The sequence below is a fragment of the Musa acuminata genome, chromosome BXJ2-10 (assembly GCF_036884655.1).
Source record: "Musa acuminata AAA Group cultivar baxijiao chromosome BXJ2-10, Cavendish_Baxijiao_AAA, whole genome shotgun sequence".
NCBI classification, from domain to species: Eukaryota; Viridiplantae; Streptophyta; class Magnoliopsida; order Zingiberales; family Musaceae; genus Musa; species Musa acuminata.
In genome coordinates, this window is record NC_088347.1 from 30,072,358 (window position 1) to 30,089,104 (window position 16,747).

Consider the following 16,747-nt stretch of genomic DNA (forward strand, 5'->3'; position numbering starts at 1 on the left):
ATAAAGAACAAGGTTGATCATCATGTATGAAAACTCAGGACTAAAGATTCGCGATCAGGTATGTATCTCAGGACTATGTGATACTTTTCCAAAACAATTCCAGTGTTGGACACCACTTTATTATTTTCTGTATTCACAGTATTTTTATCAAATTGCAAGTTGTCTCGACCATTTTGTATGAGATGTTATGAATCTTGATTTAGCATAGCTATATTAGGTCTCATCATTCATAGCTAGATCTAGATGAATCTTTATTTATACCTTTTTTTCTCGGCACCATTAATCCTAATTGTCTTGTGAATTGTCACAGCATAGAGAGAAATCTAGAACCTGCACACTGGGGGTAAGAGGATTAAAAGAATCATGATACTTGAATATCAATCAATCTTTATTTTAGCTTGTGTAAAAGATTATGCAAAAAAAAAGTGCTGCATTGTATAGTAGAAATGCAGTCATTTATAATTCTTATAGAAAAATTGACTTTTGAAGAAGCTTAAGAATTTAGAATACCTTCCAGCCATCACATGCTTTGTTATTATCTGAGAAGTAGCAATATTAGCAGTATGAAAAGTGCTCTTTTCATGGTGGTGAAGAGGAGGGACAAAGCAGGAGTAACATAGGGTTGACCTGAATCAGTTCGCTGATCTAAACCGGGATTCAATGAACCGGTTTTTTGAATCGGTTCAGAGAAGTAAAAAAAAAAAGGTTAGAATATGAGAATAAAATTAAGTTTTGTTTAAAAATATATATATTTTTTAATAGAGGAGCAGAGATAAATCAACTAGTGGGAAGAGGATTTGAGTGGATATGTAATTATAAAATGCTTTGAGTGTATGGTAAATAATAGATGAAAATTATGTTTTAAATGTATATTATTCATTCAATATTATTATAAATTTATCCTTAATGTTTATTTTAAAATAAATATAATGTAATCTTACAAAAGAATTCATATGACCATATGATATTATGATGTATATATAATAGATAAAAATAATAAATAAATATAATTTTATTTTATAAGTAATTTTATGATTTTAGATAATGCCATATGATATTTTAAGAATTAAAAAAGTTATATTAGCATCCCACAAAATACTAAATATGATTTTTTTAAAAAAAAAATAAATTAAATATCAAAGTACATTTAAAATATATATATATATTATTGTGTTCAATTCTTCCCGTCTCTGTCGTGCCAATCCATTTCAAATGTGTTCCACACCCACTGTCATCCACCGCTCCAGCCAATTACTTGTGTGGGAGTAGCGTTCCATTCCTCCCGTCCCCGTCATTCCAATCCACACCGCTTTCCTGCAGCTCACATGAAACTTCGCCCTCTTCCGCCCGACTCTGAGGCGGTCTACGTAGACTTTTCGAGCTCGGATCGACAGTGATGACCGTGGACTTGACTTGTGACAGAACGGGCGAGTAATTCTCGAACGGAATTCCCCGAATTCTCCTCTACTGGTCATCCTTTGCCACTCCCAATTCTACGTTTGGAAGAGACAACGGGGAAAAGTCAAACGCGGACGATTAATTAATTAGGTTCGGTTAGACGGGGTCTCGATTCACGATCAGGAACAGTATAGCATTACCCGGTCAAATAAATAGCCTCTTCAAGAACAAGAGGTAGCTACTGTGTCAACATCCAAGCGAGCACTCTTGTTTGTCTTCCTTATCATCGAGGAGAGATCGTTTGGTAGCGTCACTTTTATATCCTCCTATTCCATCCTCACATTTCTTCTTCATGCCCCCACGAGCACTTTCTTCCACCTTTGGTCCATGTGTTTGATTATAGAAGAAGAAAGAAAGTAAACAACGTGCCATAAATATAATAAACCCTCGATTCAAATCTAATCATCTAAATACTACACATAGCCAACTATTTGATTTTTATAGTTAATTGCTGTTGATGTATGTACTAAACAGTCGACCCCAAGTCAGCGCTTGGAACAACGGCACACGACACGCATCACATCCTCCTCGTCTGATCGCACGTGGTTTGACCGACCCGACGTTGCATGGTCCCACCCTGTCCTCTGGCCACCGGTCCCACCGATTATACACATTGTGTGCTTCACAAAATTACACGATTCCCCTCCATTCGGCATATGATAACATCAATCAGAGGACTTCGGTGTCCGTCGGACACGATTACACCTACGCCCTCTCTTTGGTCAACGCTAAGTCTTTCGCAAAGAAAGGACATATATGTAAAAGTGCCTATTTCCTTTCCCCCCACCTTATCCTCGGTCAACGCTAAAGGCCTCCACAAGCAAAGGATGTGTGGATTGCCTGCACCGGCATGACCGCCAGACAGGCACTTTCTTATCCTCATCGGTGGATGAATCGGGCCCCGCCCGTTGTCGTTTCCCTGTTTGGTTCTCGACCGGAACACAGGATCCGCAACCCCAAGCTTGGGCACCACCGTCTCAGTCTCCGAGCACTTGCAGCGGTATTCTATTTTGTCTGGGATTTTTCATATTCATCCCTCTAAAATTCAATTTCTCTTATATATTTCAAAAATAAAAAAGAAAATTGTATATACCTTTATAATTAATAATATTCTCATCTGATTATTAACTGGAATCCTTTCCTTTCCACAATAATATAATGATATTATTCGTCCGAGACAATGATTCGACCTGATTCGCCTCACTTGTATGAAAATTCGTTACAAATCCGGAATGTGTTAATCAAGAGGATGCCAAAAATGATAGTTTTGTAGAGTGCTTAAAATATTTATGAAATAAATAAAAAAAAGGTCGATATATTTGTCTCAACAACATTTATGCCTTATAAAAAATATAATTAACACAAAAATATAAAGAATATTTTTATCATAATTTATATTATTTTAATCTAATTTAACAAATATTAATTATATTTAGAAGAATAATTACAAATGAGTTTTCGGTATGTAAAAAAATATACATAATTGTCAAAGTTTTTGAGGATTGATATGTAAAAAGATCTAATGGGGAGTAGATTATTATATCCTCTCTCTCTCTCTCTCTCTCCACGGAGAATACCAGACGGGAGAGGCGGAAAGAAGCAAATCCATCGCCAAAAGCGGAAGATTCGAATCATCTTTTAGATCTCTTCCGATCCCTCTGTCGTCGGCTACCGCTTTCTCTCGGTGGCCGTCCGTGGAGCAACGGCGGGGGATTGGAGGTTTGTGCGGGGTGTCTCTTTCTTTCCCCTTTCTTGTTCTGGTTTCCGGAGAGGGGTTCGTGCGGTCCTGAAGAGAGTAGGAGGAGGATGGCGGCCGCGGTGAGGAAGGCCATGGCGCGGTGGTTCTTGTGGTTCGTCCTCGTCTGTAGTCCCCTCGGCAGAGTTCTAGCTAACACGGAAGGTATGCTCTCTTCCTTTCCTCGCTCGATTGGGAGCTACTGGTGTCGTTGTCCCAAATTTTTTTTGGAGCCGTGGGGGTTCCTGTGGTGTCTCATGGTATACCGGAGCTACTGGTTTCGTTGTCCCAAGTTTTGCGCTTTCCTTTTGCTTCGTAGCGGGCTAGTGGTACTTGTATAGGTAGCATCGCCTTTTGGATCGAGGATAAGGCATGGTTAGAGTCGGTTAAATCTTTAAAATTGGATTCGGCCTCTTTCCGATATCGATGTTTTCTGTTCTTAGTACTAGGGTGATCATTTGGATCGGTAGTAATTATATCGAACGCCAATTTAAAGGGTTTTGCTTTGCTTTCCGAATTAGTTCTTCTTACTTCGTCTAATAAAGAAAAATCTTTTTTTGTCAAGTGAAAATTGGGCGTGGACTCAAAATATAATTTGTTGATTGGCATCGCGAAAGATACTTTTCATAAGTGTTGTGGGATTTAATGGTTTCTACCGGAAGAAAGATTCTGTGAGATTATGGCGTTAGTGCTTTTCGTATGGCCATGCATCTTGATTGGGATTGGTGTTAGATATGCTGGTCAACTAGGAATCACTAGTGATGGTGAACGTGTGACCAGTTGGTCCAGAAGCTAAGCTCCAACCTGAAAAAAGCATGATTAAATTATGCGTTATAGATGTATTCATAGTCCACAAAAGAAAATATTTCATATCAAGGACTGATATCTAAGGCACCTCGTGGGTCAATAAATATTGAGATCTTTGATGTGTGCCTTCCATTTGAACGGTTCATTATGCTAGTGATGCAGCTAAATCAGATACTTATATAGCTATTATTGCTCATTTCCTCTTCATTTCTAGTGTAAATTCAACTTTCATTAAAAAAATTATGAAAAATAGTACGGAATTATTAATGAGAAGTCAGGGTATGGGACATTTACGGTTCCATTATTTTAATTCCAGTAATAAATTGATCTGCAGTTTTTCTATTTCTATGTGACTCTTTGTAGCAATTACTGCACCATCAATATTGCCTAAGTTTTGTATTAAATCTTCAGAGAATCAATGTGAACAGGTGATGCTTTGAACAGTCTTAAGACCAACTTAATCGATCCAAATAATGTGCTGCAGAGCTGGGACCCGACTTTGGTCAATCCGTGCACATGGTTCCATGTTACTTGTGACAACGATAACAATGTCATAAGAGTGTAAGAGAGCATGCCTCTTGTGCTTATTGTGTGAGATTAAGCAACTTGTTAACCCTAATCTTGCATCTTCTTTCTTTCTTTCTCTGTGTAAAGGAAACTAATCGTGCATATTTACTTGCAGCGATCTTGGAAACGCAGACTTATCTGGAAATTTGGTTCCCCAACTTGGTTTGTTGAAGAAGTTGCAATATCTGTAAGTTCTCCATGAAGCAAATCGATTAGCATTTTAAGTATGCTGTTTAAGACCTGAATATTTCTTCATTTTTAATGCCAAAGAAAAGATATATATTAGCATTTTGAAGTATGCTATTTAGGACCTGAATATGTTCTTTTAGTTTTGATCCTATGATACTGTTAAAAAGAGCAATGATGGATATAATCTGCACAGTACTACTATATGCTGGATCACCATTCTGATCCTAGTATTTATTGTTGCAATGTCTATGAAGCTTTTTTCATGGTTCTCCTTTTTCTCCTTGTTTTAGAACTTACACCATGAAGTCAGATTAGTTTATCTCTATTGAGTGGGACATTCTGGGTCTTTATAGAAAAATTACCATCAAAGTGTATGAACTCATGTTTTATGTTCTTCTTTGTTGCATTGTGTGGACTGAAATATATATATTTATTTGTTGTTGTTGATTTTCTGGTTCATGTTCTTTATCCGCCCATGCATATGAATTAAGCACTTGAATTAATATGAAATGCTTAGTTATAGAGGCTACTCCTCATTCCTTTGGTTATTTCAGAGTGATGGTTGATGTGTTTACTGGTCTGTTAATGCTTCCTTGCATGAATTTTATGCTGCTTTTGAGCTTGCCAGGACTTGTATGTGTTCATGTTTATATATATTGCAGTTGGTATTTGTCTCTTCATTATTAGAACAAAAATGGGAACGCTATTTATACACTTTGTAGGATCAAATGTAGATGGTGGTATATGAAGGCTATAATCAAGTGATAGTATTGTTTGTTTATATATATTTTTTGTTGTGTTTACAAGAGGGCGGCCCTTAATACAACGGTAAGATTGCTCCTTTGCGACCTGAGAGACCAGGGTTTGAGTCACAGAGACATCCTCCTTATAAATATTTAAAGGCAAGACTATGTACATTGACCCCCCTTGACCCTGCATTGGAGGGAGCCTCGTGTACTGGGTACATCCTTTGTTTGCAAGAGTGAATTTTATTACTTTGATTTGTTGGACTAGCTTGTTGAAAGATTATCTTTATGGATATATCCTTTGCGACTTGAGAGACCATGGTTTGAGTCACGGAAATAGCCTCTTTATAAATATTTAAAGGCAATGCTGTGTACATTGACCCCCCCTTGACCCCGCATTGGCGGGAACCTCGTGTACTGGATACACCCCTTGTTTGCAAGAGTGAATTTTATTATTTTGATTTGTTGGACTAGCTTGTTGAAAGATTATCTTCATGGGTGCATCCTTTGCGACCTAAGAGACCAGGGTTTGAGTCATAGAAATAGCCTCTTTATAAATATTTAAAGGCAAAACTGTGTACATTGACCCCCCTTGACCCTGCGTTGGCGGGAGCCTTGTGTACTGGGTACGCCCCTTGTTTTCAACAGCGAATTTTATTACTTTGATTTGTTGGACTAGCTTGTTGAAAGATTATCTTCATGGGTGCATCCTCAAGTTTTCATAACTTGGATTCCCCTATGCTAGAAAGCGATATTAATAACTGATGCATTGTGGACAAACAGCCCGCAAAAACAAGTTTTACAACAGATTTTTTTTGGTGAAATATACGTGAGAATCTGGACCATTAAATGTGACTCAAATGGCTTTTGTAATTGTGTTGTTATTTAAAAATGGAACTGTTATAGTAAGAATCATATTCTCTACCGAGAACATATTCATGCGTTCAGTTGGTGCTTTTAGCTACTGAATTGTGGTACTGACATTTAGGGAATCTGTATTTCCAATTTCAGGGAACTTTACAGTAACAATATTAATGGCACGATTCCTAGCGACCTTGGAAATCTGACGAATCTGGTGAGCTTGGATCTGTACCTAAACAAATTCACCGGTGAAATACCTGATTCGTTGGGAAACCTAAAGAATCTGCGTTTCCTGTATGCCCTTTCCTATCCCTTACACTAAATTATCTCCTTTCTTCCTTCTTTTTGCTTTTGCATCTTGTAGTTCTATTCCACATGCATATTAGACAAAAGCACTTTTGTGGAGCATTATTTATTTGATTTTGCAATGCCAAATTTCTAAGTCTCGTTTCCTGAATTTTTTTTTTAAAATCAAATTGTGTTGGTTCCTTCTAGCAGATCTTTGCATAATATATTCATGTCCCTGTTATATCTGATCATTGGTTATTCTTTAAAGTGACAAATTCTACAACATTCACGCGGTGCATTTTTTGTATTTTTTGGGATTTGGCTTAAGAGCCTAATATTGAGAGTAGTATGCATGCTACTTTAGGTATATGTTGTTGGGTTAGGGGTGTTCAACTTTTCAGGAAAATTAGTGTATTGTAACATGATTGTTGGGACTGAATTTATTTGGAGAAAGATTTAGGCACTCTAGTTATATGTCAAGTTGTATCTAAAGTTTAATTGAAAAAGTATTTCCCATGTTTTCATTCGCAAAAATTGTTGTAATGTTTTCTGTATGAGGACTCGACTCTTTGTTTATCAAACACATGAAATTTTAGTTGTAGAGATTGTGCATTAAAACAGGTTCATGAAAATGAAGTGTATTCATGAGTATTGTGTTGAGATAGGTTTCTTAGAATTGCAAGTTGTATTTTTGTCAATTTGTTGCAACTGATAGAAGCGACACATGAATTTTATGAGGCACTTAGTGTACCTTGCCTGCTGGTGGTGTTACTTTCTTCTTGTTTCTCTCTTTTTTTGGTGTTACTTTCTTCTTGTTTCTCTCTTTTTTTTCTTTGTAATTTCTTACACCACTATTGCCCATAATTTCTGTTGCTAGAAACTCAGTAGCAGATCACTCAAAACCTTTGATTGGTCATCCTTTAATCTGTGAAATTTTATGCCGGATGTTAGCTTGATGAACAGTCATTAAATTTACAATATTTTTTTTGTTCTTTTTAACTTTGTAAGTTACATTTTTCTTATTCTTGAATTTCTTGTCCAAGGATAGTCGGCTTAACAATAATAGTCTTTCGGGTCACATTCCTGGATCTTTGACCACCGTAAATGCTCTTCAAGTTCTGTAAGTTGATGTAGTCTGTGTAAACAATTTATGCCTACTGTGTTATTTTAATTGCTAATATAAGATGAATTTTTTTGTTAATAAACATGTAGAGATTTATCAAACAACGGGCTGTCTGGAGAAGTTCCATCGAATGGATCATTCTCGCAATTCACTCCCATCAGGTGCTTTGCAGTTTTAGCTATTTTCTTAACATTTTGGTTTTGCTATTACCTTGATATTGTCATTACAAATCATATTTGTTTGATCTGCAGTTTTCAAAATAACGCTGGATTATGTGGCCCGGGTGCTTCAAAAGCCTGTCCTAATTCGCCTCCATTATCTCCACCACCTCCATTTGTTCCACCGCCACCTTCATCCGGAGGTAATTCTCTTTGTTGTTTCTTCCTTGAAGCTTGTTAAAGTGAATTTGATCGTACTGTGAAACAAAACTATTATATATGTTATATTTTCTTTTCGAAAATAGAGATCATTGTATTAGCTCAAAATGAGAAAACAAGAGTTGCTCTGCTTGTTAGAGCACAAAATATTACTCAACTCAAGAGGCGTACTTTGCCTCCAAAGCCGGGAAGTGCCAGAAATTTTTTGCTTTCGAAGCCAACCAGTTAGCACAATTGTTGGCTTCTCTATAAACATGAGATATATTGGAGTCCTCAAAACATAATATTAAGTTCCAAATAGATCTAATCTAACACAGTTTAGAATATGCCATGGAGGTTCTTCTTATTTGTTCATTGCTCTAGCAAGAGTCATATCATCCACCTCAACTCGAAGTTTGATGCCTTCACCTGTTGCAGGTTGTTGAGTCCTTCAAAGACAACAATTGCTTCATTGTATTTCCTGCCACCCTTCTCAATGTATTTGCATCCTGTGATTAGACAAGCACTATCCCCCAATCTTATCAGGAAGCCAGCCCCTCCCTTTCTGTGAATTTGCACAAAAAAGCCTCATTAGAATTCAATTCATGCCATCTATTAGCGGATCTATTCCAGTGCATGAAAACATGACTTGTCCTAGGGTTATCTCCTTAAAATTTAGTCAAGAGTCTATGATTCATCACCGGACCATAAATCTTCGCAAAAATAGCAAATAGACTGGTTTGAGATACTGATCGTTACAGACCCTTCCAGATCAACCACAGGCGATAAGCAATAATGGCTCTTAGCAGCCATGCACACTCCCTAGTAAGAGATTGCCCGTCACTCATGCATGCCCCATTAACCCAATCTATAAAGAAGTCAAGTTCCAGCTTCTGCTCTAGAAGTGACCAAACCCTCCCAGCAAACTGACATGAGAAGAAGATATGGATTTGATCATCTTCCGACCAATTACAAAGGAAAGAAGCATGAGGCCTCACAATGCCATATCTAGCAAGTCGAACAGTGGTCTGATGCCTCTAATGGAGGAGTTTCTAGCAGAAAACAAGTGTTCTATTAATAGCAGGTATTTTCCACAAGTGAGCCATATAGATTGACTATTAGGCAGACCTCTCACCAAGCTCATTATTTGGTTATAGGCCTGTTTGGTAGATGGTTGCCCCTTCTGATCAGGTGGCTGAACAATTTTGTCCTCACTAGGGGAACTAGGTAAGTCAATGCTCTGGATTAAGGTAGCTGAAGTGGGTCCAAATGTATGCAAAACAAGATCATACATCCATTGTCCATTACAAATAAAGTAAGATAAAGAGGCATCAGCAGAGCAATCTGATATAAAAGTAGGTAATTTTCAAATTGATAAGAATCTCAAAAGCCAACGATCACTGAAAACATTTATATCAGAGCCATTCCCAATAACATATGAGAAATAGGTATTAAATTGGCTTAAGGCTTTAATGAAAAGCTTCCAAGATCGACTGCAATTGTTAGGAAAGTCTTTAGTCCAAGGAGAGACCCTATCATATTTAGTATTCACCACCTCTAAGGAAATACCTGTACCATGATACAAGTAAGCATGGAGTCTCTGAACCTGCAAAGCATAGGCCACAGCATTTATATCCCTAATACCAAGACCCCCATCATGTTCGGGTTTAATGATAGAATCCCAAGCAATATAAAGCATACTCTTGGAGTTTGTCACCCTTTGACCCAAGGTTTTTAATTTCGAATGATACCGCTCATGCCGGACGGTACATACTGGGCGGTACGTATCGGTCCGCCAACAGATCGGTACATGGATCACCTGCTACCAGACGGTACCATCAATGGGGGTTGTTTTCGTCCCGTTACCACGCGAAATCGATCAGTGACGGTTGATTTCGACCGTCGCCGCCCATTACGGGACAGTATTAGTCGAGGGAGAAGGAACAAGAGGGGAAAAAAAAGGGAGAACCTGAAAATCCGTCGTTGCCCTCCCTTGACGGACGTCGCAAATGAGATGTCGCCTCCTCATCTGAGATGACGAGGCCTTGGCATCGTTGGCGACTTCTCCTCATCCGCGCGGGGAGAAGACGTAGCCAAGGCTGAACGGGGAGAAGAAACGAGGTGATGTCACCCTTATTTTTATTTTTTTAAATTATTATTATTATTATTATTTATATATATATATATATATATATATATATATATATATATATATATATATATATATATATACGAGCGGTATGTCAAAGCGTACTACTCGGTATACTTGTACCGTATCATACTGAGCTGAGCTCAATACTCTGGTACGGTAGGAAATTGGGAATCTTGCTTTGACCACAAAAAATCTATATCAGATTTCTAAATGGAGCTGGTAACTTTCTTAGGCAACCACATCACATTCAAGCCAAGCACCTGGGAAGCCAATAAAAGTGAATTTATCAAGGTAATCTTCCTGGCTTGAGAAAGAGTGAATCCAGCCCATTTACTTATTCTATTGTTAATCTGCTGCCAGGATTCATCATAAGCACAGGGAGTCTATCAAGGGCAACTAGAGCTCCTAGGTACCTAAATGGGAATTTCCCTTCTTTGATGTTACAAATTTACAGATTTCAGAAACATTATTCTAGAAGTGGCATGAGGGAAGAAGATATATTTTTTAAGGATCGTGCTTCATGAGTTCTTCTTCTTCTTCTTTTTTCCCATACAACCACATTATCTTTTATTAATGAAAAAAATCCCTACTATATAGTTTCGTCCACAACATCCTCATTAAATTGGATAAGCCCTTTTGCCTTTAGATAGTTCCCGAAGAAAAGGCATCTTATCTAAATATTTAAAGTTTTGTACAAGATTATCATTTTTCAGTTGTTTTCCTTCTCTTGCTCTTTATCTATTCCTCAATCATCACCTTCTTCACGTACTGCCAGTCTTGCTTGCCTCATCTTCCTTCTTGACTGCACCACCCCAGGCTACCATCCTTCAACTGCCCACTAGTGCTGCTTCCCATCGCCTGCCATTGCCATCATCCACTAATTGTAGCCAATCCTACGGTCCTACCTCCACCATACTCCTTTTGACACACTGCTATTATACATTTCCTTCACACGAAATAAATAATCCTATGATCAGAAATGAAAGAAAGGATGGTTTAATATACATAGTTGACTTATCACCAGAAATATGAGTTAAACATTTTGGATTACATCATAAGGCCCACTAGTATGTTGCTCAGATCATGACAAATGGGATTAGAGTAACTATGTCAAGCACTTTGTGTGAGTTCAGATGGATTGAGATGATTTACATGTATACTTGAAATTGTTGTGCTTTGGTTGGTTTGGTGTTGGAATCAAGGTTTTTAATCTCGTATTATACCAGTGTACCGAAATTTGCTCAGTATAGTACGGTACCAACGTACCGAGCAATACACCTAAAATAGGCATAAATCCCCCCAAAAATACCTGAAATATTAAAAAAAGAGTTGCATGTTTTAGCTGAAAATGATATTTAAATTTTTAAAAAATGGAGTCATTAGAAAAGAGTTAACTAATGACTCAACCTCAAAAGCTGAAATCTATGGTTCATCCTATCAGAAACTGATTTTTCCTCACAATAATTCCTGCATGTTTGAACTGAAAATGATATTTAAATTTATAAATCTGAAGTATTGGACAATGACTTGCGTCATATCAGCGATTTAAAAAGGCGCTCAGGCGCTCGGGCAAGGCGAGGCGAGGCCCGAGCGCCTCGCTAATCTTCCAGGCGACGCGCTTCAAAGAGGCGCTGCCTGGGCGCTCGCCCGAGCCCAGGCGCTTAGCGCTTCGGGCGAGCGCCTGGGTTAACCAAGGCGACCGAACCAGGATTTTAGGTCTGGTTCGGTCTCCGGTGGTTAGTTGGTTCAATCGAACCAACTAAAACCGATATCAGTGACAACCCAACCTTAACCCTCGTTGCCGCTGCCACTCCCAATCCCGATCCCGCTGCTTGCCGCTGTCGCTGCTCACAAACGCTGCCGCTATCACCGCTCGCGCCTCCCGCTGCTCGCCGCTCCTGCTCCCGCTGTCGCTGCTCGCAAACGCTGCTGTTGTCGCCGCTCGCGCCTCCCGCTGCTCGCCGCTCCTGCTCCCGCTCTCGCTGCTCGTCGCTGTTGCTACTCGCAAACGTTGCCGCTGTCGCCGCTCGCGCCTCCCGCTGCTTGTCGCTCCTGCTCCTGCTCCCGCTGCCACTGTCGCCGCTCGCGCCTCCTGCTGCTCGCCGCTCTTGCTGCTCGCCGCTCCTGCTCCCGCTCCCGCTGCTCACTGCTGTCGTCGCTCGCCGCTGTCGCCGCTCGCCGCCGCTCGCCGCCGCTACTTCCTCTTTTCTTAGTCAGCAGGCTCTGCACCCCCTTACACTTCCTTCTCCTTCTGTTAACAGCATACAGTATATTGTTAATATTGTTAGGTTTATTTGAAATTATTAATTTTTAATATTGTTAATAGATTTTTTTTAATTTAATAGTATATTTTTAATTTAAAATTTTAAATAATTATATTTATTAATTATATTATATATTTTTATATTTTAGCGCCTCGGGCGTTTTTGGACCTTAGTGTCTTTTGGCGCCTAGCGCTTTTTAAATCACTGCATCATATTATCTTTCTGAAATCATTGTTAAGACAATTTTATGTACTGTTTCTAGAATTTCAGCAGGTTTATGCTTTTATTTCAATTCAATTAGTTGCAGTAATCCTCTTTGAGACTACATCAACACTTGTTCTATGTCAAATTGCTACCAAAAATTCCTGATTTAACAAGTAATTCTAACAATCAACATCAAAAGCTGAAATCTATAGTACCGCCTGGTACAAGTCGGTAACGATCGAAATTTTGATCGTTACCGCCTAGTACAGCCCTATATCACCTTATACGGGGCCAAAAACCTACCGGGCAGTCCACGTGCCGGTCTGCTGATGGATCAATACGTATCGCCTGTACCGAGTGGTACGGTATGAAATTAAAAACCCTGGTTGGAATCCTAATGCACTTCAATCTATGGATTACTTGACATTTTGTATTATGAGTAGGTAAAATTTCTTACCTGCATCGGGCCCATGGTACCCACTGGTGACTTTTTGTTCTTAATATGGTTATCCATTGAAAGCATTCTTTTCAAGTTTTCATAAAGAATTCATGGTGCATGTCAGCTTTGGCCTAGGCTACATGAAAAATAAAAAATCATGAGTGGAGATTTAAAAGCTTGTTACTTGTCATTTTAACAGGAAGTAGTGCCTCCAGCATTGCAGCGATTGCTGGTGGGGTTGCTGCAGGTGCTGCCTTGCTGTTTGCTGCACCTGCTATTGGTTTTGCCTGGTGGCGTCGTCGCAAGCCACAAGAACATTTCTTTGATGTGCCTGGTTAGTTATTAATGTTGTTTTATGTATTGTTTACATGTTTGTAGTACTTAATTTTTCCAGGGATTTCTATGCAGCTGAAGAGGATCCAGAAGTTCATTTGGGCCAGCTTAAAAGGTTTTCTCTCCGAGAATTACAAGTTGCAACTGATAGTTTCAGTAACAAGAACATTTTAGGCAGAGGTGGATTTGGGAAAGTCTATAAAGGACGGCTTGCGGATGGTTCACTTGTAGCTGTAAAGAGGCTAAAAGAAGAACGCACCCCAGGTGGGGAGCTTCAGTTTCAAACTGAAGTTGAGATGATTAGCATGGCTGTGCACCGTAACCTACTTAGACTTCGTGGATTTTGTATGACTCCTACTGAACGATTGCTTGTGTATCCATATATGGCTAATGGAAGTGTTGCATCATGCTTAAGAGGTACTTCTTTTCGACTGCATCGCTATTGGATTGTAAAGCATTTTCTTAATTTTAGTAATAACAATGTTTCTGTTTTTAGAATAAAAAGTAAGCCATACCAATCACAATGTTCAAACAATTAAAGAGATCTCTATTAAGGGATTTTTTTTTTAGTTATCTTAATCTCATGAGATTTTAATATTTATTTGCAGAACGTCCACCATCAGAGCCACCACTTGATTGGACAATTCGGCGGAGGGTTGCGTTGGGTGCTGCAAGGGGGCTGTCCTACTTGCATGACCATTGTGATCCAAGAATTATTCATCGTGATGTTAAAGCTGCAAATATTCTGTTGGATGAGGAGTTTGAGGCAGTTGTAGGGGATTTTGGCTTAGCCAAACTAATGGACTACAAGGATACCCATGTCACAACTGCTGTCCGTGGAACGATAGGTCATATTGCTCCAGAATACTTGTCAACAGGGAAGTCCTCTGAGAAAACTGATGTTTTTGGGTATGGAATCATGCTTCTGGAACTGATCACAGGTCAAAGAGCATTTGATCTTGCTCGGCTTGCAAATGATGATGATGTCATGTTGCTTGACTGGGTAAGTGCTGGCCATTGTTCCCATGATTCATTAAGCCATCTTTCTCTTACACATTTACTTTAAAAATTTAAGAATCTGGAATCAGTTATTAGATTAGGATTGGTCTGGAACAGTGCACCTTATCCTAGGTTTTTTTTTTCTAGTGACTTTGGGATCTAATCATGCACGTTTTAAGGTTTCCACTATGGTCAGTATCCAAGGGTGAAAATGATTAGACTGGTCATCTCTTTTGGACCCACTGGTAGAGTATATCCGCCTTTCACGCTAGTGAGGCATCTAGTAGTATGTCTGCTTATTCGAGGGTAGTATAAAATCATTTGATCCATGAAGCTCAGCACTCTGAGTTGGTGAGCTACAGAGCTCTCATAAGGGATCAATAAGAACTTCATACTACATCACTAGTGCATAATTGGAAACAAAATTTGCTTAGTCATTTGTTTCTAATTTTAGTTATTTGACTCTGTTTATGAACATAATTTGTATCAGCTTTGCTTTTCTAGTACATGGGAAGATGTTAATTAATTGATACCTGCATTGCTTCCAGGTGAAAGGTCTTCTGAAAGACAAAAAACTGGAAATGTTAGTGGATCCAGATTTGCAGAACAACTACATCGAAGCTGAAGTGGAGTCGCTTATCCAAGTTGCGCTGCTATGCACTCAGGGCTCACCATTGGAACGACCCAAGATGTCGGAGGTGGTAAGGATGCTCGAAGGAGATGGTCTTGCCGAGAGGTGGGAGGAATGGCAGAAGGTTGAAGTGGTGCGGCACGATGAGTTGGCCCCGCATAATCACAACGAGTGGATTCAAGATTCCACTGACAACCTTCATCCAGTGGAACTATCTGGGCCTAGATGACCTTTACACAAAATTGATGAAAGAAACTCACTAAGGTCACTTCTCTTTATCCCATTCATGTCTCCTATAATGACATTCTGTGTCAAGTGAAATCACATTTGTATTCCTTGTTTTCTGTATATGGGGGGCATTGTATTGTTTACAGTAATTTTATTCTATGTATATTTTACTGGATGTAATGTAAATTTTTAGCCTTTGCCAAGAAGAGCTATGTATCAACATCAAGCTTTTATTAGTCACAGAGAACCCTCGTCACAGGTTGCTTTCTTCTAGCCAAATTGCGTCCAAAAGCTCTCGTAGTAAAAAGTAACCTTTCAGATCACTTTGTTTTCTCAATGACTTTTAAGAACAAATTGTGTTCTTGAAATACTTGAAAGATTAGTGGTTGTGTGTATTTGCACATTATTTTCAATTAGTTCTTCATGGATATGATCCTATTGTGTTTCTCCTCCAACATAATGAGTTGTAGAACCATTATTTCTAACTTGCTGTCACAGTGTTGGTATTTTTACTCTCTATCTCTCTCACCAGACATTATTTCTGTTTCTCCCCCCAACATCATCTCTGTTTCTCCTTCAACTTGTTATCACAAGTTAGAACCATTATTTCTAACTTGCTATTTGCTAGCATTTGGAAAGATTTTCGAGAATACCCAGAAGGTCTTTAGAGATATCAGTGTGGCAAGAGATCAAATGATTTTAAATATCTTTACAGGTGTGGTAGAATTAAAGAATTCACCTCTTCGACCTTTGATATCATGGTAAGATGATTCTTTTGTGCCTGTTATGGTCATGAAAATGCTCTCTCTACTTGCAAGAAATAATATGTATGTGGATCTTTGTAGGTCATCAATCCAGATCCCAGAGCATCATGGGGACCCAAAGTACCTTGGTGTGCAAATTTGAGCAAGCTAGTGCTGAATTCTTTCTCTGAAACTTTTTTACATGCTTTATTTATTACAAGCATAAAGGAGTTTTTTTATATTTAACTTTCCAACCACCTGTTTTAATGAAAGAACTGTATCCACTGATTTTCTAACCTCCTTGTCATGAAGGTGTCATCATCAGCTTGAGACATTTCTTTTACCACCATCACAAGTAAAAAATCAAAAGTGATGGTGCCTCCATTTGAAGGTTAAGTAGCTTAAGGTTGGCTTAGACCAAGATAGGTGTGTTCAGATGACCTGTCTAAGGCCTCATAGGTTAAGGTTATGACAATACTAAACCCTTGGGAAACTCCAGAACCAATTAGATTTCAAAGGGTTCTCACACTGGGAGCCCAGTGGTTGTTTGATTGGCCTAGAAAACAGGCCTAAGAAAATGTTAATGTTTTTTTTTTTCTTCTGTTGTTCTCAGTACTCCTTTAT

At 38.8% G+C, this 16,747-nt stretch overlaps 1 protein-coding gene across 3 annotated transcripts; it reads left to right on the forward strand.

Annotated features, from left to right (window-relative positions):
• Window positions 1-3,016: 3,016 nt before the first annotated feature.
• On the forward strand, window positions 3,017-15,616 carry LOC103968629 (LRR receptor kinase BAK1). Of its 3 annotated transcripts, XM_009381907.3 has the most exons (11): window positions 3,019-3,358; window positions 4,429-4,561; window positions 4,683-4,754; window positions 6,514-6,657; window positions 7,700-7,771; window positions 7,864-7,935; window positions 8,026-8,135; window positions 13,389-13,523; window positions 13,598-13,939; window positions 14,131-14,525; window positions 15,070-15,616. In XM_009381907.3, the coding sequence occupies exons 1-11, from the start codon at window positions 3,265-3,267 to the stop codon at window positions 15,379-15,381; spliced, it is 1,881 nt and encodes a 626-aa protein (XP_009380182.2). In that variant the 5' UTR covers window positions 3,019-3,264; the 3' UTR covers window positions 15,382-15,616. The 3 variants fall into 3 exon arrangements, with proteins under 3 accessions (XP_064985367.1, XP_009380182.2, XP_064985368.1); XM_065129295.1 differs by having other exon boundaries at window positions 3,017-3,358; window positions 7,864-8,135; XM_065129296.1 differs by lacking the exon at window positions 3,019-3,358 and having other exon boundaries at window positions 4,466-4,591; window positions 7,864-8,135.
• The last annotated feature ends 1,131 nt before the right edge of the window (window positions 15,617-16,747 follow it).